Genomic DNA, 21,467 nt, shown 5'->3' with positions numbered 1-21,467 from the left:
AAGTTATATTACACACAGAAGATTTTTGGTAGCTGATGTATTTCATTATTTCCTGGTGGACACCAAGTTGACCGCGAGCCAGCAATGTGCCCCTGCTGCAAAGAAGGCAAATGGTATCTCGGGCTGCATTAGTCAAAGCATTGCCAGCAGGCTGAGGGAAGTGATCCTTCCCCTCTGCTCAGCACTGGTGAGGCCACACCTGGAGTGCTGTGCCCAGTTCTGTGCTCCTTAGTTCAAAACAGACATGGGCATAGTGGAAAGAGTCCAGCAAAGGGCCACGAAGATCATGGGTCTGGAGCATCACTCATATGAGGAAAGGCTGAAGGAGCTGGGACTGTTTAGCCTGCAGAAGAGAAGGCTCAGGGGGGAATCTTATTATATAAATACTTGAAGAGAGGGTGTAAAGAAGATGGAGCCAGGCTCTTTTCAGCGGTGCCCAGTGGCAGGGCAAGAGGCAACGGGCACAAACTAAAACACAGGACGTTCCATCTGAACATCAGGACACACTTTTTCACCGTGAGGGTGACTGAGCACTGCCACAGGTTGCCCAGAGAAGTTGTGGAGTCTCCATCCTCGGAAATATTAACAAATCATCTGGACGCTGTCCTGGGCAACTAACTGGCCCTAGGTAACCCTGCTTCAGCAAGGGAGTTGGACCCAAAAACCTCCAGAGGTCCCTTCCAACCTCAACCATTCTGTGATTTCCTCTGTGAAGGAAATGTATCTGTAACAGACCTTTGTAGCATACTCAAGAGATTTCTGTCATCATTTCTGGCACATCAACACCCCCTGGAAATGTGCCTTAGCTCCTCTCTTGTCCACCTCAGCAACTGACACTAGATGAAACTCAGGCCTCATCCAGTGTTGAGTTTTTGTTTGCTTGCTTGTTTTGTTTTACTCCTGCCTAGTAAATGTTGTCTATCTGCTTTACAAGGTCAGCCAGTGTGAACACAATTATGAAAATAAGAAAGGATGCCCAGATAACCAGATCACTTGAATTTGAGGATAAAAAAGCCCTAGCAATAGAGAACATGCTATCTTTAACCCATGCCAACTACAAAGCCCTAAGTACAGTATTTCTCGCTTTATTAAAAGAAAAAAAACATATACACACACACACACACTGTGTATTTTCCATCAGTCAGCCAACTTTTTCAGGAAAAAGTGTTACAGCTGTGCTATTTTGTAAGCTTCCAACATACAAAGGAAAAACGCTATCATAGGTGTCTCTTCAAGCAAAGTAACTAGACTGAGCATCAATTCATGTTCTTACGCTTCATTTATAAGTCTACAGAAAATGCTATATCATTAATATTAAGGTTGAATACCTGAAATACACAATTTCATTAGCTTGGTGAGAACAAAGTCTGCCGGCAGCATCCCCAGGGGCCCTGGCAGCGACCGCCAGTCCCCTGCGGCGGTGGGGCGGCGATGACATCATGCCAGGCTGAGCTCCGGCAGCCCTGACGCAGGAAAGCCCTGGAGAGACCCACTGTGCCGGGCTTCACCGTGCTGGGGAAGCATCCCGCTCCCCACCCCTGCGCCCACCAGCTGAAGTGCCAGCGCCTCTCTTCCAACAATGGACACTTATAAAGCAAATTGTTTCAACAGTACAAGGATTCAGAATCTATTTTTCAGCACAGAAATAAGAAGGAGGGGAAAAAAAACAGTGCACAATAACCCTTTCATTCAAACAAGAAAGCCTTCCAGGAAGTACAAAGTGTTTCAAAGCTTTATCCAAAACCCACTGAAATCAGAGGCCCTTTCCATTTATATCGGTGGGCACTGGAGGAGGCTATAACCTAAGACACGATTTGAAAGCATTATCAGTCACATGATCATGCATTATTAATAACACAACAAACTCAAGAAAATGCACCGGAATTCCAGCTAGCTCATGTGCTGTGATGTTATCATAAATTTATCCTCCTCCCCCTTGTTGCCCCCCCCCCTTTTTAAACCCTTTCCTCAAATCATGCAAAAATCAGTCTCCCCCATAAATACTAAAACCTATTCCCTCCCCCCAAAACCCACACCTTGTCACAAGCAACACCATTACAGTATCATGGTGGAATAGCAGAATCCAAGATATATTGCACGCTACAGTTTTACATACTATAGATGTAGTCCTTGACACGGAAAGCAAATACAGAAAGAACATCATGCTCCAGCTTTCAGACCTGCGCACTCAGACAGAATACTTAAAAAAAGGCACTGATGTCTTCCAGATTACTATTAGATAGCTAGCTCAAAGTAATACACTGCTGGTTTTAAATTAAATTATGTGAGGAGAGTCATTCACGTTCCTATCAAGATCGGGGAGTATTACTAAGTATGCCTTGCGCTATGTTACACAAATAGATACATAGTAAATGAACAACAAAATTAACATCAGAAACTGTTTTCAAACCTAGAAACTTTGTTCACTTGTGATTTAATCAAGAAAAATCTGTGGAACCTCACATATCCCTCAATGAAATTGTATTGCATTTTGTTCCCTTGGATTTCTTAAATTAAATTGATGCTGTAATTTAAACTGCCATTATAAAGTGGACCATTATGCTGTGTTCACTCTTCAAGACTCAAATTGTAGTCTACAGTTATTTTAATATGAGATAAACATGAATTCTTTTAGGGTAAGGTGCTGCTCAGCATGAGGGCCAGATGAGAAATTTTGTTTGAAGTCATTAAAAGAAAAGAAAAAAAAGAAAGTTTCCATCATAGCCAAAGTTTAGGAGAGTTCAATGTAAGAAGTCAGTTACAATAACACAAATTTCACTCTACAAAAACCAAGTGTTTATTTAGTGTTTTTTTTTTTTAATACAATGATGTAAAAAAAAAAAACAAACCACCAAAACTCCAAAACTCATTACATCTTATAAAAGCAAGCCCCTTTAAAAAACAAAAACATATCATTGGTCAAGTTCTGAGATCAAATACCCGAAGTAAGTACTGATGTTGGGTCAGGTTTTCACGACTGCATTCCTATATCTTTCTGAACGGTTAAAGATGCTAAGCAGCAATCTAATTTAACTGAAGCCAGTACAGCAAAACTAAAGCTGAAACAAGGTGCTGCTAAAACAAAGAACAGATTTGTAACCTCAAAAACACAGGTTTGACACAGTGCTGTGGGATAGATTGGTATGGTTTAGCTGTGTATTTGGTGTGAACATTCTCATCTAACAGAATAATTACTTCCTAATCCAATTTCTTTTCGGATACTGCTGGAAGAGAATTCTTATCCTATGCTGCTACAACACCACTTAATACAGAACAAGCAAAAAGTCTTCGCTTTTTCTCCAAAATCCGACTCATTAGGATTACCTGCGTGTTTCAAATGTCCAGGAGCCTAACTAAGAGTTGGTAAATGCAACCGAGCTCCAAAAAGAGCGCAGCATATCGCTGTTAAGACAGAGATGATCTAGAATAACACCACCGCCACCAGACAACCTTCACTTTGAAAAGGCCGTTTGAAAGAGGTACCCTGTTGGCGTTTTTAGAGAAGTTAAGTACACTTCTACAAATACACGTCTGTGCACAGCCAGGCGTTTCTGCACCTCAAGCACTCGGGGCAGCTACACAGACCCCGAGGCGCCGGCGGCGCGGGGCACCAGCGGCGCTGCGCGGGGCGGGGGGCGGCGGCGGACGCCGACGGCTCCCCCCGCAGTGCCCCGGGGCCGCCCGAGACGGTGCCCGGGGTCGGCGGAGCGGGGAGGCGGCGAGGCCGGACCCCGCCTCAGGGGCTGCCGTCCCGCCGCCGCCGCCCCCGGAGAGCCGACCGCCAACGGCCGCCGCCCCCCGACCCGGCGGCCACTCACCGGAGAGCTCGTCCGGCTCCAGCCCGGTCTCGGTATCCAGCCCGCATATGACGAAGTAGTCGGCGAAGCGGCCGGGTGCCGAGGAGCCGCCGCCGCTGCCGCCGCTCATGCTGGAGCCCGAGGGGTGCGCGGGGCTCAGGGGGTGCGGGGCCGGGCGGCGGCGGGCGGCGGGGCTGCGCCAGCTGCGCCAGCTGCGGCGGCCGCCTCCATGATGGAGCGGAGCGGGCAGCGCCGCACGGCATTGTGGGTACAGCCCCCAGCTGTTCCCGCGGGGGGGGGGGGGGGGGCGGCGCGGGCAGGGGAGCCGCAACGCTGCGCTTGCGCGCTGGGCTCGGGGGATGACGTGATGCTGCTGCTCCGGCGGGGGGGCGGCGCGCGCAGAGGCAGTTGGCGGGGGGCGCGGGGGCCGTTAGCTCCCTGAGGGGCCGGGGAGGCGGGCAGCCATCAGGGGATGCGGCCAGGGCGGCAGCTCCGCTCTGTGCCTGCCGGCGAGGGGTCCGTGGTTACGGCGCCGGCCTAAGCTTCGGCGGGTCGGTGGGTGAGGGGCTCCCCGCAGGGGCTCTCCTCAGGCAGGGAGAGGCTCTGCCCCCCTCTGCAGTTAGAGGGGACGGGGAGGCCCTACCAGGGGCTGCTCGCTCAAAGCACGGGTTAGCGTTGGTCGTGCTTTGAAAGCGCATCTGGACTTAGGTCTTCCCCTGGCACCTACAGCTTCTCATCCCCACTCCCTGAAGGCTGCTGCTCCGATGGTGGTTGTGACTGCACAGCTTTGTGGGGCGGCCACACCCCGAAACTGGCCCAGGTCACGGGGGAGAGAGGGTGGGTGCAGGGGAAGTGCTTTTGGGATTGTTTGGTTTTAGGGTTTTTTTTTTTTTTTCTATTTGAATTAGCATGACAGACAACTCTTGTTGACACTTGGGCTTGCACAGATGAGTGAAATCCATCCCCCCACACCCGGGCCCAGCACGGAAGAGAAAAAAGAGCCCCTGGGGAAGAGGGGAAGAACAAGAATGACTCAAACCAAGTTACTGAGGGACTGGTAACACATACCCGTGCTCCGAGTGGAGAGCACTTCTCCCCACTGACCATAGAGGAGCCTGGGATAGCCTCTCTAGACAAAAATTAGGTCTGTAAGCAGTTCCCCTTCCTCTCCTCACTCAGTTCTCTATTTGCGGTTTTCACAGCAGAATTCTTCCCTATCTTGTAGGGCTTGTAAGAGGAGAAATTAAAACTTTCAAGTCTTTTAGGATTATTATCTACGGTTGCCCAAGTAGTTAAGGTTGCTGAATCCATAATGCTGAATTAATCAGCCATGAATCTAACATAACATGCTATCAAGCACGTGAAACTTCACATATTTTGAGTTTACATTGCCCAGACATACCGAGTTCTTTCTGGGCACTAGAGACAGCAGCACATGTAAGACTTCGCTGCCAGCGGTCTGCAGCCTTTTGCAGTACAGTAACTAAGCTCTTACACCATTTTGCCTAGTGAATTGCAGAGAGCTTTTCCGTCCTTCTGGGAAATCGGAAAAACTGTAAGAAGCACTGGTGCTATTAGTATTCACTTGATTAAGACTGTATGGGCCACAGAATGGGTTATCAATGAATGAAAGTATTGCTTAGATTTGATTGACAGTTCTGACTGTTCAATTTTAAAGCAGTAGCAAACCTGAGGGAGAGATTTCAATAAAGATAGCAGGATAATTGGAGCAATATCAGAGTGAAAGTCTCAAGTTAATCCTACAGTACAGACATATATTTAGATTACGTTGAGCCTGCCTGGTGGTTTGCAGAAGACAGCAATAGAGAACAGAACTAACTAAATCTGGTTGCCCTTATTCTGCTATGTTCTCTAGCTATTTTTTGCACATTTTGCTTCTTGGTGTGCTTTAGATGTGGCAAAGGACAACGTATTCAGCACATGGTAAACTTCTTTTGAGTAAGCCTGAACTGTAGTTTAACCCTTATAAACAGAAGTCATAGCCTGAGGGTCTCGGAAGGACTTGCCAGAAAGTCTAGGGAAACAGCACAGATATTGGCAGGAGTTTTTTTGGTCAAGAGTAAAATGGGGAAATAAAAAATTGTTCTTACTTGCACTTTAACTGTTCCAGCAATAACCATGTATTTAGAAGATTTAGCAAATAAAGTTAGATGGGCCAGTAAGCAAGCAGAGGATTACCAGAAATACTGTTGAGCAGCAATATTTAAACACACACACGCCTTGCTATGCAACAGGGTAAGGGACAATAAGTATTTTCTTAAAAGGAGAATCTCGGACTAAAATTCAGATGTGCTTCAAACTGCTACAAGAAAGGAACAAGAAGGGAGGAACTGCATGAACCAGAATCAACAAAAGGTTAATTAATCAAGAAAGATAAGTCACCACAATTTTTGCTGTGAAAAGCTCATTCATACTTTGTCAGATAAATTCTCTGCTTTCCCAGACAGCTTACAGCCTAGCCTCTCTTAAAACTCAGCATCCAGTAGATGTACCCAAACAGCTAGAGCTTTCTCCTCCCATTTTGTGAATGACTGTTTCTTTTCCCTTGTATCTTCTCCCCTCGATTATTTCATTTCTGAAATACTCTTGCCTAGTGACCACAAGCAACATCTGTGACGTCTAATTCAAAGGCCAGTAGCTTTAATCTCTCCGTCTTCTTGAGCAATGTTCCCATCACAGAAAACATCCAAAGGAAAATCTGTGGAGTTGTGAAATCTGTGGAAACTATGACTGTTTAGCCAGAGAATCATAAAGCTACATTAGTAAATAGGAAGTGATTTAAAAGATCCGCTGTCTTTGGGAAGACTATCACTGTTGATTCAGCTGCTGTTTTCAATGGTAAAGACTGGGATTTTCAAGCTCAAGCCTTAAATCAAAGAGAATAAAGTCTTTTAAAAATAGTGAAGACTGAACTCAGCGTGAACATATCTTGATTATTCCTCATACTAGTTAATTCAGGCTTATTTTACCAACAGAGTCATGACTATTGGAAGTTTATTTAGTAAGCAGTAAGAAACCTAAACAGCAAATTGCAGTTTCATTCAACACTCCTCAGAGAATTGAAAAAGTCTGAAATAGGGTATCTGCCCTTGTTCTGTGCAGCTGGTTCCCAAGATGAGGTAAGCTCAGAAAGGTAACAGAGCTCAAAGCATAAACAGTTGTCAGGGTGCTGATTGGATACAGTGTCTCCTTACTACTTTAAGATATTTACCCTGGATTCTTTAAAAAAAAAAAAAAAAAAATCAGTGACACTTAACATTAAAGCAATCCCCTCCAGTCTGCAAAACTGGACACTTGAAACTGGCTGCGATGACTTAATGACAATGCATTTGGTGTAAGCGATACCCATGCAACAGACTTCTGGAATACAGCCTGCACACCAGATCACCTCACACGCACGTCCCCCCACATCAGGGCACAGAGCAGAGAACTGTCACGTCAAGGTGCTGGATGTTTCTTTAGCTCCCATGCAGCGTTGTGCCTCTTCTCCCCAGCTCCAGGAGGCCACACCCAGTGGTGCAGCTTGTGAGCAGGTCACAGATCGGTTGTGCAGAGCCTCAGATGGGCAGTGGCACCAGGCCACTTGTCAGTGAGGTCCAAGAGTTCGTTAGTATCGGAGATGAGGGCAGAGGGCGAGTATGTGAGAGAGTGGTTTAATTTGTTTCCGCGCCTTTCACTTCTGCTTGTTGAGGATGGTGTCCCAGCCTAAGGAGGCCGGGTCCTCCAAGGTGGAGGCACTGACAGCCAAGAAGGCTCTTGAAAACATCCACAGTTTCACAAAGGTCTGTGCATTTCCCACTTGCGGGAGGCCCGAGACTCAACCCAGGGGCTGCAAAGGCAGCCCAGGAACCTCTGCAAAAGCACTCCACAGCAGAACAAGCTTGAACTTTATATCGTTATGAGGTTCCCTTTGACCGCAGAATCAACCATGAAAAAGAAAGAAGATAATACCCTGATTTTCATCACCGATGCCAAGACCAAGGCAAACATAGGATCAAGAGGCTTTCAGGAAACTGCACAATATTGACACAGTCAAGGTCACACATTAGTTAAGTCTGAGGTCTGGTTTGAAGACTTGTGGCTGCCTGGCCTAGTGTTCTAGTTGAGACACTGAGCTAGACCCACAAAGGGGGCTTGGCTATCAATATGTCTGATTTACTGTATCTGCTTAATAAAATTTTTTTGTATTCAGACTGAGCATCTAGGGTCTCCCTTGACACTGGAGGAGAATCAGAGGATATTAGAGGATACAACTCAGGATAAATCCCATCGAAGTCAGCATATCAAGATAGAAGCTGCCTGTAAGAGGGCCCCGAGGGCACTAATAGGCCTTAGTGGCCCTGACCAGCCTCAGCTTGGGTCTCAACCCCACCAACCACGGGTCCATTTCAGTCAGGCTGCTGGGCTGTCTCAGACCCTGGTTACCCTTATTGGGCCCAATCCAGATCTTGTGTTGCATTTCCAGCTTCACCTCAGAGCTGCCTCATCACTACAGACTTGCCTGATGACCTAGACTCTTGGCTGAGGCTGCCCCCAGCCTGCTCTGCCCCCTCGCTGGAGGCAGTGGACAGGCCAGCTGGGCTTCGCCCTCCCTCTGAGAAACCATTTTAACACAGAACAAATAGTCAAATATAAGAATGATCTAGTGATCTGCTCAAAACACTTTTTCATGGCATGGAACTCTTCGAAGTACAGTAAGCATTGCAAATTCCAGATTATTGGATTCAACTGCTCAAGGGCTAGGTTGTGAAAGAAAAATCAGGAATTATGACCACAACATTAGATCTTAACTCTGACGCAGAATTTTAAAAGCTATTTGCCACTATGGCACATTCTCCTCTCCAGAGCCTACTAACCTTGTGTCTACTAACCTTAAGGCTATGAAGATATCACTGAAGTCCTGGAGATGTGCAGAAGCAGAATTCTGTGTTTTGAAGATTATCTACAGAAAGGAGCTTTTATGAGGCCTCTAACACAGTTATACACCAGTCATTGATCTTGGCTCTCATAATCCAGACCCACATTCTTCCTTGTGTACTATAAAACAAGGAAACATGAATTATTACACTAGGTGGAATATTTTTTTTTATGAAGAGGAAGGGGAGTTATGGTATGTTAGTAAACATATTATGCTTTTATTCGTATGAATTGCCATTATTAAAAGGCCATAACTTATTTCAGTTTGGGTGACCTGGACCTATAAAGCCACCAACTGAGAGTCAGATAGAAATGTGTCTCATTGCGAGACATCAATTGGTCATAAAAATAATCAGAATAACTAACTTCTCTTTGAGGGAAATTTGAAAAGCTCGCTCTGGATCCTGCTCTCCTGTCAAAACCTCTTTCTCTCTTAACACTGTCACACTAAAATATATGGTTCACAAACCTCACACTATTTGTGAAAGCTTTCTATAATTTGACCTGTATTCTTTTCAGCCTCCCGGGAAAAGAAAAAGTCCCCCTATTTTGTAATTCATTATACATTTGAGGGATAGTTAAGACTTCCCCTTTCTGGCACCGGCTGTGTAGTAGTGCTAAGGAATGGACAGGCACTCATGGGACACTCCTGGGACAGGATTTGCTCACTGTGCCGAACTTAATTTTGAACGGAGGAATCTGACTAGAAGGTATGATTCTTAGTGCTCTAGCCCTCACAATTTCCAGAGTTATTACTCCACTGTTATTACTTACAAGAATGAAAGAAAAAAACCACACATGACCAAGAAATGCATTTCCTGTTTTGTTCCTTTTTAATATATTTCTAGTATAAAATGCTAGAGGTACGAATTTCATTCCTGTAGCAACAGCTCTCACAAAGGCATCTATTTCAGTTAGTCTTTGCATTTGTAAAAATGTACCTGCAGTAGCTGCTGGGTGTTTCAGTCCTTGATCAGCTACCTGGTTGAGTCGATTCTGCTGGTTGTTCACCTTAATCCAGAGTAAACTGCATGGTACGAGGCAGGCAGCACACTTCAGTTCTAATGCAAAGCAAAGCAATCCACACTGCATTTTAGTTACTGTCATAAAACTAGGTTATCACAGAAACTATACATGGTGAATATTCTCAGGAACAACACAAAAAAAAAATCGTCAAAGTTACCTGACAACAAAAACCATGTTTTGACTTTGCATAATACTATAGCTCACTAACATTTTAAAGAAAAGACTTGTCATTTTTTAACTTCTACTTCTTTTGTCTTAACCTTTTAGCAAGCTTTCAACATCAGTTTTCTATACAAGGCAAAAAAAAGAATCCCATAAACTGGATGTAACGGAACGTTAAGGGAAGGTGAATCAAGCTATAACAACTTTAGCATATGTGTGAATTCCTGATGGAAGGCTCATACAAAAAAGAGCAAATTATGTATATGGTTCTATTTGAGGAGTTAGACCCAACTGGCTTCCAGTGCAAAATATAACAACTTTTCAGAATTACTGTTGTATGTAAGAAATTAATTTCAGATGGAAAAGGAAGTCAAGTTTACCTAGGTGTTCTGAAATAAAGGTAGAAACAGAATGAATCTCATCTACAGATGTAATCAGCTCAGTTTAATTTTTAATCAGTCATTAAAAATACCATTTAAGAAGAACTCATCCCTTTTAAACAGGTTAATAAAAAATTAAGCTTAGTGGGAAGTTCAGCATGCTTCATTGTACTCAAAAATACAATGTTTCATGTTTTATATAATAGCTTTATTATCAAATGGCAAGAGACATTTAGTAGTGATGTCATGCAGGTATTGCAAAAAAATTCCAAAAGATAAACAGGTCACCTAACACCTCAAAATTCCTTGCAATTAAAAAACAAAGCTACATCTTCCTGAATTACTGGTTTGTTTCACAGTAGACATTGTTTTCCTGTCAAAATATTATGGCTATCTCTTGGATCACTTGCTAGATTCTCTAAAGGAAAGAGCAGGCCAGGACAGTACTCCACAGCACAGTGATTTTTTGCCTTTTTCACAAGGCCTTTCTTACTCTTCACAACCCTCAGAAGCCGTCCTCATAGGGTAGGAAACTGTCTGAGGCCATTGGCAGCTGAAGATAAACACAGAAGGGACAGGTTAGAAAAAACACTAAGGTTTTGCAAAAGGGAAAGAACTGTATTTTCAACCTTTTTAAGGTCTTAAGGCTTTTAGCCACTGTGATGGGAACCCAGTCTATGGCTGAAACACAACAGGTTTTTCAGTAACATAGCCTGATCCCATCTACACAGCGAAATACAACGCAGTGAAAATGTCAAGTCATAGCATGATTCACATTAAATTGAAACATAGTTCAGTTCCTTCTTTAGTGTCAAGGTTCCACCCAAACATTGGCTTTATACAGAGTAGAAGGGATTTTACAACAGCATCTGTTATTAACCAGAAATTGAGACAAATTTTGAGAAAAGCCACTGGACAATAAGGAGTAGGTAATTTATTCTGAGAGTTCATCTGCATGAAAAATTAACTATGCAGAAAAGTAGGCTGTAAATCTACAGCGACTTCACACTCAATAGCCCAGGGGACACTTGCTCACAACAGCTAAATTCACACTCAAGTTTACTATGCAATAAATCCCCTGGGTAGATGACCTCTGAGATTAGAACTGCAGCAATAAAAATAATCACTGTTCAGTTTTAAATGCCAATAAAGTACACTTTTAGAGTAAATTCTAAATAACAAAACAATTGCTGAAGCTAAATGATCTTACAATAAACTTGCAAACAGGAGTGATATGACTTCCTTTATACACCTATGTAAAAAATACCGTTTACTGTGCAGCCCAGATTTAAATAAAAGACAAATAGTGTATCAATAATATTTACTATATATTTACATCTAATACTGTGATAAAATGAAGGAGTCAATTAACATTATGTTACAAAAAGAACAAAACGCTTTAAAGGTACCAGTACCTTTCACATTATCACATACATGGAACTGTTCTCTTACATATCAAACAATCTATCATATGATGAGTTAACAGGACGATACAGACAAATAAACCCTTGAATTGGTGCATACAATAATATGTCAACTCCCATTTCAGCAAGATACTTCAGGGGCACCAACTTAAAGCATATAAGCAGCACTGGTTCAGTAGGATAAAACTGAAATGCACACCCCAGGTCCTTGCTGATCAGGGCCTCATTTTATGGGATTCCATTGACAATACAACAAACTACAACAGTTATAAGCATACAAGGGGAGGTATCGTATACCTTATTGCATGAATATATATACTTTTACTTAAAGGTGAATCATAGCTGGTTGCCCATTGCCAGCTACTGACTTACCAGACAATGGATTCGTCCTTTCAATTTTATATACACTGACACGTGACCCTTCTGTTACGTGATGCTTTGAACGTTATTTGGAATCGGCTCTTTAATAACTGCACCAATTTCTGTACCTGACATTTCTAGCTAATCCAGCTGCAACAGAAAATTTTATACTCTTTACATATTGCTTGAGAAACGGTAGTATTACACTGCTTAAAGTTATACATTTTTAAATCACTTGAGAACTGAGAGTTTTATATAACCATACAATCATTTTCTTAAATTGGCAGGATAAATTATGCAAGTGAAATATTGGCAAAATAATCAACATTAAAAAATTAAAATTAGAACTTCAAAATCACCAGCCAGCCACAATAAAAATTCTAACCTGCTCTGTCCCTTCCTATATCCTCTCCCAGAATAAAACTTTACAGAGAACAAGAAGGAACGATGTCATACTTTGCCTTTGTTAATCCAGTTAGTAAAGCAGATGTAGGTTCAAGTATTTAAATCCACACAGCACTAATAAATGGAAGTAAACAATCAGGATGAGAATATCATTGTGGTTAAAGTACTGCAAAAAACCTTTGTTTCTGAGTGAGCACCGTTATTATATTATGCTATTATTGTGGAACTCCAAAAGGGAAAAAAAAGAAATATTGATGAGAAATGTACTCAGACCAGATCACACACAAGCCTACAGAGAATGTTACAAAATTGGACTGAATAATTAAGGGTTTTTTCCTGCAAGTTTTAGAAAGCATTATCTGTAGTTTATGTCTACATTACAATTTTTGCTCTGCAGATAATCAGAGCAAAATGTCCTGTCCGTGTTTTCAATTCCCTCATCCTGAGGGCCCCCCACACGCACCCTCCCAAAGTAAAACACTGATGGTTTGGTTACAAAACTATATGCAGTACATTTCTGAACACAGTTCCTTCTATTTTAGGCCATGTGTTCGTTTAAAGACATTCTTATCAATTACAAGCCTCCCCTTTAATTGCTTAAGATCCAATAGAAAAGAAAATATACAAATATCAGAAGTGCTGATCCTGAGATGAAGTATGGGAAATTCTGGTCCAGTCTGATCCTTATTCAAACTTCTGTTTCAGTTTCTTCTGGAAGACAGCTGGTAGGATGGAGAGGATGGCTAGAATCATGAGAACAAAAACAGAGTTCCAGGAAACAGCTTCCCCTGCTGTTGTAAGTTGGTACAGCGTTGTTCCTGCCTTAATGGCTACAAAAGACGGTGGTGCCACACCTGGAGCAGGGAATTTGGAAGGGTGGGAGAACAAAGGAAGAAAAAAAACCCAGCTTGTTAGGGAGAAAAAAATAAGGAAGAAATCATAAATTAGTCATCCAACTTTTAACACCAAGAAATTCAGACTTTGTTGCCTTGTACTTTTGTTTTAAAAGAGGGGTGTAGATACAAAATTCAAACACAAAAAACCCTTACCAAAAGAATTGGTTTTATGCCATTTGTATTATTTTTAACATCAGCTCAAACACAGAAGACTAAAAAAATCTCTGCTTTTTAGACTCTGCAGTTTCAAGTTGTCTCTCTACAAACAGATTTTATTTAAGTTCATAAAGGAAAAATATGGATTGTTTCCTAACCAGATTAAAAAGTATTTGCAAAAATATGCCAAAACTAAATTGTTTAGCACTACATTAGTTAAATTAGGAATTCACTTCTAGGAAGATATATTATGATGAACAAAGTGGAGTGGGAAGGGGAGAAGCAATCCTTCAGATCAAAGTCACATACATCCTCACACAACTATGCTGAGCTCAAAACAGGAGCTTATAGAAGTTCAGAGAAGTATTATAGTCATGGAGTGGAACAAAAAGTTACTAATAAAGTGCTCATATAATGTATGTTTCCTTAAGCAAGTAATTAGCCTGGGCTCATTACCTCTCATCCATTACATCAGAATAGTCCTGACTACTAAAAGCTTTTGATGCTATAAGCACCACACATTGAAAAGTACAAAAATAATATTATTGTGTAATCTTTCAGCTGTCCAGTAGGTGGTGATCTCTGCTGAACAACACATACAGAGAGAAGCAAGTAATATCCCTTCTTCTAGCTACCCCCAAACTGCAGTTCACTAGCCAGAATTCTTACCTAGAAAAGTGCCAATGAAAAATACTTTCAATGGCACATTAATTACAGGAGATGTTATATTGATAAACCAATTGGGAAGAAAAGGCGTTATTCTCAAAAATATTATGTAGTTAATGAGGTGTTCTCTGTGTCGTTCAACCTGCCAAAACAAAACCAAAAACGATTCAGTAAAAAAAAAATCTCTGCCTTGAAAATACACAATGATTTTACTACCAGAGGTTTGCTAGGGGCTTTTTGTCTGTCTTTTGTAGAAATCTACAAGTCGCAAAGATAAAAAATCAGTTAAACAATGAGTGACTCAAGGAAGAGTCATCAGCGAATCACCTGTTAAATAGTACTAAAGTTTGTCTGGAAATACCAGTCTGTGCTAGAGCACAGTGACGAAGTGTCTGAATCATCCAACTTAAACAGCAAACAAGTAATTCGGCACAGCAGCAGGCCTAACCCTAACTTTAGCACAGCAGCCTCTCTAACTGTAGCCCAATCAACGCAGCCAACTCCTCATCCTATTCCTAAGGCTTTTGCAGGAACTAGCAACAAAGTTTGCTCCTCAACCCATGCTGTCCCAATTCATGATCAAACTTGAAACACAACTGTATTCCTCACTTGGAAACTTACCCAGGTCACGGCTCTGAAGTTGATCAGGTGGCTGCTGCCAGCACAGCTGCAAAGCCTACCTACCCCATATGTTAGAACACCTAGCATTAACATTACCCATTACCACAGTAGCCCCAACATTTTTTACAGTCTTAATTATATTCTCAAGTCTAGCCCAGCTCTTTACACTATTACTACATCAAAGCCTCTTCTCCTTCCAGCCTGGCTTTAGCACACCAGCCCTTTCAAACAAGAACTGTAACCTCCAACCAAGTTATAAGGGTAGCAAAACATCCACCACTTCTGGCCTATCCTGGCAGACCTTCACTAAGCCTAAGCCTAAACATGGTCCTCTGGCCCCAAACAGTTGAAATCACACCTGGTCTGACTGCAATTCCATCTGAAACCTCAGGTAGCAACTCACCCCAGTCACAACCCTGTTTCTTTCCCCCCAACTTTAACTGCAACACTAAAGTCAGGAGCCATGCTATTGTTCACTGTGGGTTTTTTTAATCTTAGTGAAGGACAAATACTTAAACATTGATTAATCCTGCATATAAAATATCTTAGCCCTCAAAATGCAAGCATGATATAGTCCAATTAACCCAGAAACAGTGAGATATGAGCTGCACGTGTAATTACATAATTTTAAATCACATATCCAGTTCTACTAATGGAAATAGTAGCCATTTGCTGCTCAGAGTACAGCCTCAAGATTATACTGTGATATTAATATTTACTTGGGTCAAGAGTCAAAATACTACTGTATTATTTAACAAGCTCAGTTGTGCAGGACACAGCTCCACTTCTTACCTAATGAGGAACAAGTTTAAAATATTTTTATGTGATTCAAACACCTTGAACAGAGTACAGCAGTAAGTTGTTCTTCACACTTGCCAAAAAAAAGTCTCTGTTTGAACATCTTTCAGAGTATCAAAGCAAGAGACACGAGGTCAAATACTAATCACATTATGATTTTGTATTGCAAAATCTAACTTCATCTGACAATTAACGCTTGCTGAAACTAATGTTACCAGATACTGTAAGAGAAAGGTTCTAAATGCTCCAATCACAATAACATCTTCAAATTAAGGTTTTGCAATCAGATATACAGCTATGGGTTTTCTTCCCCCATAAAAAAACCACAAACCCAGCTTTCATTAGTTCCGATGCTTAGAGAGCTATTACTTTAAATTGAAACTGGAGAGGTTTCCTATTGACATTAGCTAAACCAGGGGGGTTATCAGCTGTAAACTCTTCCTAGGTTAAAAACAGCTTCCTCACAGGAAATACCATAAAATCAGAAATACTCCCCACTGTTCAAAAACACCCAGAGAAAGTACCTACACAGTGTCAGAAAGGAGCCAGAATCCTTTCTTTGTAACTAGATACATGAGCACAAGACCCCCTAGTTTTCCATGCTATCGCACTATACGTTTTCTATCATAAATTTCAGCATCTCTAGAAGCTTTACCTGTTCTGACCATTTTACTGCTTTTTCTGTTAAATATCTGTATACAACAGGACGTCCCACTAGGTACGAAAGCATATAGCAGAATGAAGCTCCAAGTCCTGAGCACTGGGGGAAAAAAAAAAAAAAAAAAAAAAACGAACAAATGAGCAGAAACTCTAATTAATCTTAGCCTTATATCCCTATTAACTACACTGGCTGGATTGAGCCTACTTCTATGCAGCCCTCCATTGAGGCTGAAGGGCTCTCCTTCAGCAGTATGTACACACTCCCTACGAATGTTGTTGACCCAAGACAGTTCCTTTATTTCCAAGGCATTTAGATCAATCTTAACATTTGAAGTAGACAATGTTGACTACTTACTAGTTAATACTGAGTGCTTCTGCAGTTTTATTAAGATTTTGAACAGTGAAAGCTTTACAAATAAGGGGCACAATGGCATTAAAGATTCAAACTTGAAAATTCATCAACTTCGTCCTCCATACCTACTCAATTATCTCATTCATAAGTACTAAGGCTCATTATGACTGCATCTTTTGTAAATGACATTTTTTGAAGCTTGTCAATAACACACGTTTCATATCTTAATTTAAGCTTTTTGGATATTTAAGCCATTTAAAAACAGATGTGTTTTGCAGTGCAATAATAAAAATGTACTAATTGTGTTCTGAAATTACAATCAGGTTCTGGTGGATGGTAGACAAATTTAAAGTAAAGGAAACACTGGCTGATTCACACCCAGCTGCCTCCATTATTAAGAAAACTTGAAGAAAAAGTTTAGTCCTTTGGATCATCACCCAGTGCTACAGTGAATTTTCTGGGTAACGCCATTCTCGCATCAGAACTGAATGAGAACTCATTCATACCCCTATTTCACTCAGGCTCTGATCATTTCAAACAGGAAGCTGTTTAGATGTTTTCTTGTATGCCAAATGGATAGAAATATACATCCTTACAAACTATTTTCCATACTTACCAGACAAACAAGAAATAAGGCCAGCGGAAAGGGATAAAGAAACCCTGACAGGATACTAAGAAATATAGACCCAGGGATAGCAAATGTTTGCAAGCTGGATGCATCTTAGTTAAGGAAAAAAAAAATTTTTAAAAAGCTACCCAATTCTTAAATTTTAGAAGCAGTCAGGATACGTATTACAATTTGAAAAAGCATAAATATAAATAGACATAGCCTCTAAAGATCTTTACTTCCAAATACATTTGCAGAGTAGCACAAGAAGCCCAAGCACAGAGAAACAAGGGGTAGATTCATCATTACACATACAAAAATAAGTCAGTAAATAGTAAAAGCTATACTACATTTTTTTCTTTATCTGTGCTACAATTGATACTGGGTATTTATTGTGACATTACAGGAAACACATACTTCTGATTTTACATTGTTGACTAGAGACACGCAGATTTCAGCCATTCTCCCAGAAAAGTTCACAGAACTCCTGTCCGAGCCCATAACTACTATGAGTTTCATGGAAGACTGACAGGTATGAATGCAACTACTACTTCCTTACAAATAGACACGGTGCAATCACTAGATAACTAGGATACACAATCACTAATGTCAGTCAGAATTTTTCAAAAAGGCAAAAATTTAAATTTCTGCCGCATAAGTGAACAGGCTGTTGAGCTTAAGGCTTGCTAAGCATACTTGAGACTATGATGCACTGCCCACTTTGGACAGAAATCTTATAAAGCAAAAACATTTGCACACTATTTTAGCTGAGTTGAACTGACTGAAATATCAAATAATCTTCCTTTATTTTAAGTCCATTACAACCAGTACAGCTTTTTCTAAGCAAGTGTCAAGGTTCCGAGATAACTCTAACATGCTTGTCAACTGATCACAGTTTACTGCTGAGACAGTAAATGTCATCACATCAGCTGCTATAGTAGTTTAATAAACAGCCAATTCTGTTCTACTTCTCATTAATATATAAACTAACATTTTAATTTTCTTTGTAAATCTATTATTTGTGAACTACACTTAAAAAAAAGGAGCTAGAAGATAAATACTAATGGCACATTCAGCACTGATTTTTCTCCGAGTTATGAAAGCCTCCTGCATTAAACTATGAAACAGACCTTTTATACAGCTTGTAAAAGTTATTAACCTTTAGTTAAGTGTTCCAGTTAAGAGTGTGTTTAATGATTAATTAATATATTCAGCACTCAGGAAAAAGAAGTTAACACAGAACACAGGTAACTTTTGTGTCTCCCTAGGCAGAAAGTACTTCAGAAATTTAGTGCACTCTAAAAGGAAACAGATTTGTTTTTTGAATGTGGGCACTGCAGAGATGAAAGAAGGCTCAAAAACGCTTTCCTTGAGAAATGCTGTAAAATAATCTGTAAATTACTCTTATATAGCACTTTTGAATGTCTCAAGGAAGAGCAGTGCAGTAGTCCGTTTTCCTTTAGAATCAACAGTAATTTCTAACTGGCAGTTCAGTTTGCAATTTAAAAAGTTAGCATAACTCTAAAAGGCGATCAAGTTTAATATCAAAGCTAATAATATTGTCCATAACAGACACAGTCAAGGTGAAGCTGCATGGAAATCCCCAACAGCATTTACTACTATACATACATGCATCAATTTCCTTCTTACAGTCCAAAAAGCATACTGAAACACATAAGAAATGTTTTTTAAGTTCAAAAATTTTTGGAATATCTGTGTCTATTTATAAACACACCTAGGTATGTTAGCCTCCTTCACCCATGATCAAGAATTTTTATTTTTAATTTCTTTTTCAGGGAAGTATGTCTATATCAAAACTGCCATTTATATCAGAAAAAGGATACAAAACATATGTGGCAAAATAAGCCACTAATACTTGAACATAAAATGTGTCCTTATATTTGGACAGGACTTTCCCCAGGGCCTTTGCATCATCCATATCTCTAGGAACCTTTATACATTCTCTTTCTTCTCTGGGGAAAAAAAGAAAAAAAAAAAAACAAACAGGAATGGTGGTAAATATAATCCAACAGTATAGTAAAATTACTTACTGAATATATAGATCATTAGATACACTACATGACTACACTACAACCTCAGCAAACAAACCACATGATTATTGTGATAATGTCCTCAGATGAACACTTAATATTTACAGTGTGTTTTGTATTAGAAAACTCAATTCTAGATATTTGCAAACCATATTTTTTTATTCATTACAATAATCAGCTTCATTTCTAGGGTTTTGGGTTTTTTCTCACCAAGTACTGATCAAAAAAAAAAAATTACTCAAACCAAACCTTGTCAACTGAACAGCAGTCAACATTTCAGCCAAAAACAACTGTAACTGCCTCAACACTAAGGTCATAACATTTGAAGTGCAGCAAGAGCAGCAGAGCTTTACCTCACAAACAAACAAAGCTTTAAGAGCAAAATCTCATGTCACACCTTAATCTGGTGCAACCCTGGGCAGCACAGTTGAGTGTCCTCTCTTCCTCTGTATCAGACTTAGTGATTGGACTGTTGCAAACTGAACTTGTTGAGCAAGTTAATCAGACAGAAAATTAACTACTAAAAGAAAAAAAGAAAATTGTCAGACAAGCAGGCTTCCATCTTGCCAAACTATCTACCTTCCCAACACAAGTACTAGATGCAACAAAAAGGAGAAAAAGAGAACATGAAGCTTAGCTATGAAGGAAGAAGGATGTTCCCTTTTGATGACAGCCTGCAGTTATACCAGTGCACAAAGAATTTTAAAATAAACCTAGCCCTAACCAAGCACATTTTGGCTCTTAACTGAAGAAGATTAAGAACATGGTGAGTTACCACTGCTAATGTGAGATGGGGCAACTTTTCAAAACACAGTATCTCAACTGTCCAACAGAAACCCTAGGTCAAGTACAACTCTGTTTACACAGATCCTACCGGTTAGTATTCAATATTAAGCTTTGCATCCTGACATTCCAGGTTATACACTCAAATTCCCTTTTAAAAAAAACAAGGTTCCTTTTAAAAAAAAAAAAAAGGTTATATCTATAATTAACTCATGTCCGTTTAAAAATCACTTAACTCCTCTACAATTTGATCCTGAATGAAAAGCAAATAAATTAATCTTTCCCGACATACTTACTCACTAAGTTGTGGGAAATTTTTATATACCAGGAACATAAGGAAAGCAGCTGATAAGAAGATAGACACTAAAATGAGAAGTGATGTCCGAGCTGATCCACCTTCTGCCTGAGCTTTCCCTGAAGTTAAACAAAAACAGAGTTAAAAACAAAACAACACAACAACAAAAACCTCTCACATCTTACAACATATTTCAAACATACACTTTAAGAAAGCATTAAGGTAAGCTCTCTGTGGACATAATCTTCCCACCAATGCTTTCAATAACATATACAACACACTGCGCACATTCCCTGAAAGCTTTCAAACAAATCTTAAGTTCTTACACTGGCAAACATCCCATAGAAGTCGACTTCTATGATCCATAATAATTTAAGCCTCAATTTATAAATAAATTTGTAAAGAGAAAAATAGAGCAAAACAAAGTAAGCCATACATATTTTTCCCTTTTTGCCAGAAATCTTCTGCCAGTCTAGTTAACCAGAGATTTACCTTGAAGTTAAACCTTCAGTATGTAGAATGCAACTTTGAAACAGGTTCATTAACTTTTTTTTTTTTTCCTCCTAAGAAAGAACACCAGGCACAGCGACTAGCCAACTAGGCGAGACACACGCATCAGGAAAAAACATATGTAAACACACACAGACATACCAGCCTGGGATATAAAGATTACAGTTCTCAGACTTGGGAATTACACATGCTTTACACTCATATAAAAAAGACTTCTCTTGGATATGTCTATATAAGTTTTTATTAGCCTTTAAATTCTTGTGTAAAGGAAGTAATGGGAGTGATTAAGTGATACAATTACACTTTAGGCCTCTTCTAGACTTTAGATTTTTACCAATATGACCATATATACACAATACACTGATTAGTACAAATGCAGCTAAACGCACAAAGGATTTTAGACAGAGAAGTAAACCGTAAGAACTCTTTGCATCCACACTAGGGTGTGTATGTGTGTGTGTATTAAAACACTCTCTCTCCTCAGACACTGCTAGGCTAGCACAACTTCACCAGGGAGCGTCAGTCTTGGTCACCTGAAGAACACAAAAAACGTCAAGGCTGTATTTCATTCGCAGATGCC

General features: G+C 40.4%; 2 protein-coding genes across 10 annotated transcripts in view; both read right to left on the bottom strand.

Annotated features, from left to right (window-relative positions):
* The window catches only part of DENND5A (DENN domain containing 5A), a 71,503-nt gene extending 65,495 nt beyond the window's left edge, over nucleotides 1-6,008 (bottom strand). For all 4 annotated transcript variants that reach the window (XM_087745465.1, XM_087745481.1, XM_087745474.1 and 1 more), the window contains exon 1: nucleotides 3,819-6,008. In XM_087745465.1, coding sequence (XP_087601591.1) covers nucleotides 3,819-3,927 — 109 coding nt within the window. In that variant the 5' untranslated portion in view covers nucleotides 3,928-6,008. The remainder of the gene's footprint in view (nucleotides 1-3,818) is intronic.
* A 147-nt stretch (nucleotides 6,009-6,155) lies between these two features.
* TMEM41B (transmembrane protein 41B) overlaps nucleotides 6,156-21,467 on the bottom strand; it is a 16,208-nt gene continuing 896 nt past the window's right edge. Inside the window, exons 2-9 of one of the 6 annotated variants that reach the window (XR_015701719.1) lie at nucleotides 20,379-20,496; nucleotides 19,093-19,221; nucleotides 17,258-17,351; nucleotides 16,285-16,389; nucleotides 14,214-14,352; nucleotides 13,118-13,346; nucleotides 9,677-9,796; nucleotides 6,156-8,855 (exon numbers count right to left, since the gene is read on the bottom strand). Coding sequence is in view for 2 of the 6 variants with exons in the window: in XM_009461533.2 (XP_009459808.1) it covers nucleotides 13,177-13,346; nucleotides 14,214-14,352; nucleotides 16,285-16,389; nucleotides 17,258-17,351; nucleotides 19,093-19,221; nucleotides 20,379-20,496 (755 nt within the window). In the remaining 4 variants the exon portion in view is untranslated. Of the gene's footprint in view, nucleotides 8,856-9,545; nucleotides 13,347-14,213; nucleotides 14,353-16,284; nucleotides 16,390-17,257; nucleotides 17,352-19,092; nucleotides 19,222-20,378; nucleotides 20,497-21,467 lie in introns of those variants that run through there. The other 5 variants (XR_015701713.1, XR_015701712.1, XR_015701715.1 and 2 more) reach the window with 5 other exon arrangements.

This window comes from Nipponia nippon, unplaced genomic scaffold (genome assembly GCF_047370975.1).
Source record: "Nipponia nippon isolate SJK-2023a ecotype South Korea unplaced genomic scaffold, ASM4737097v1 scaffold_10, whole genome shotgun sequence".
NCBI classification, from domain to species: Eukaryota; Metazoa; Chordata; class Aves; order Pelecaniformes; family Threskiornithidae; genus Nipponia; species Nipponia nippon.
Note: the sequence above shows the minus strand (reverse complement) of the source record. Positions and strands in the feature narration are given on the sequence as shown.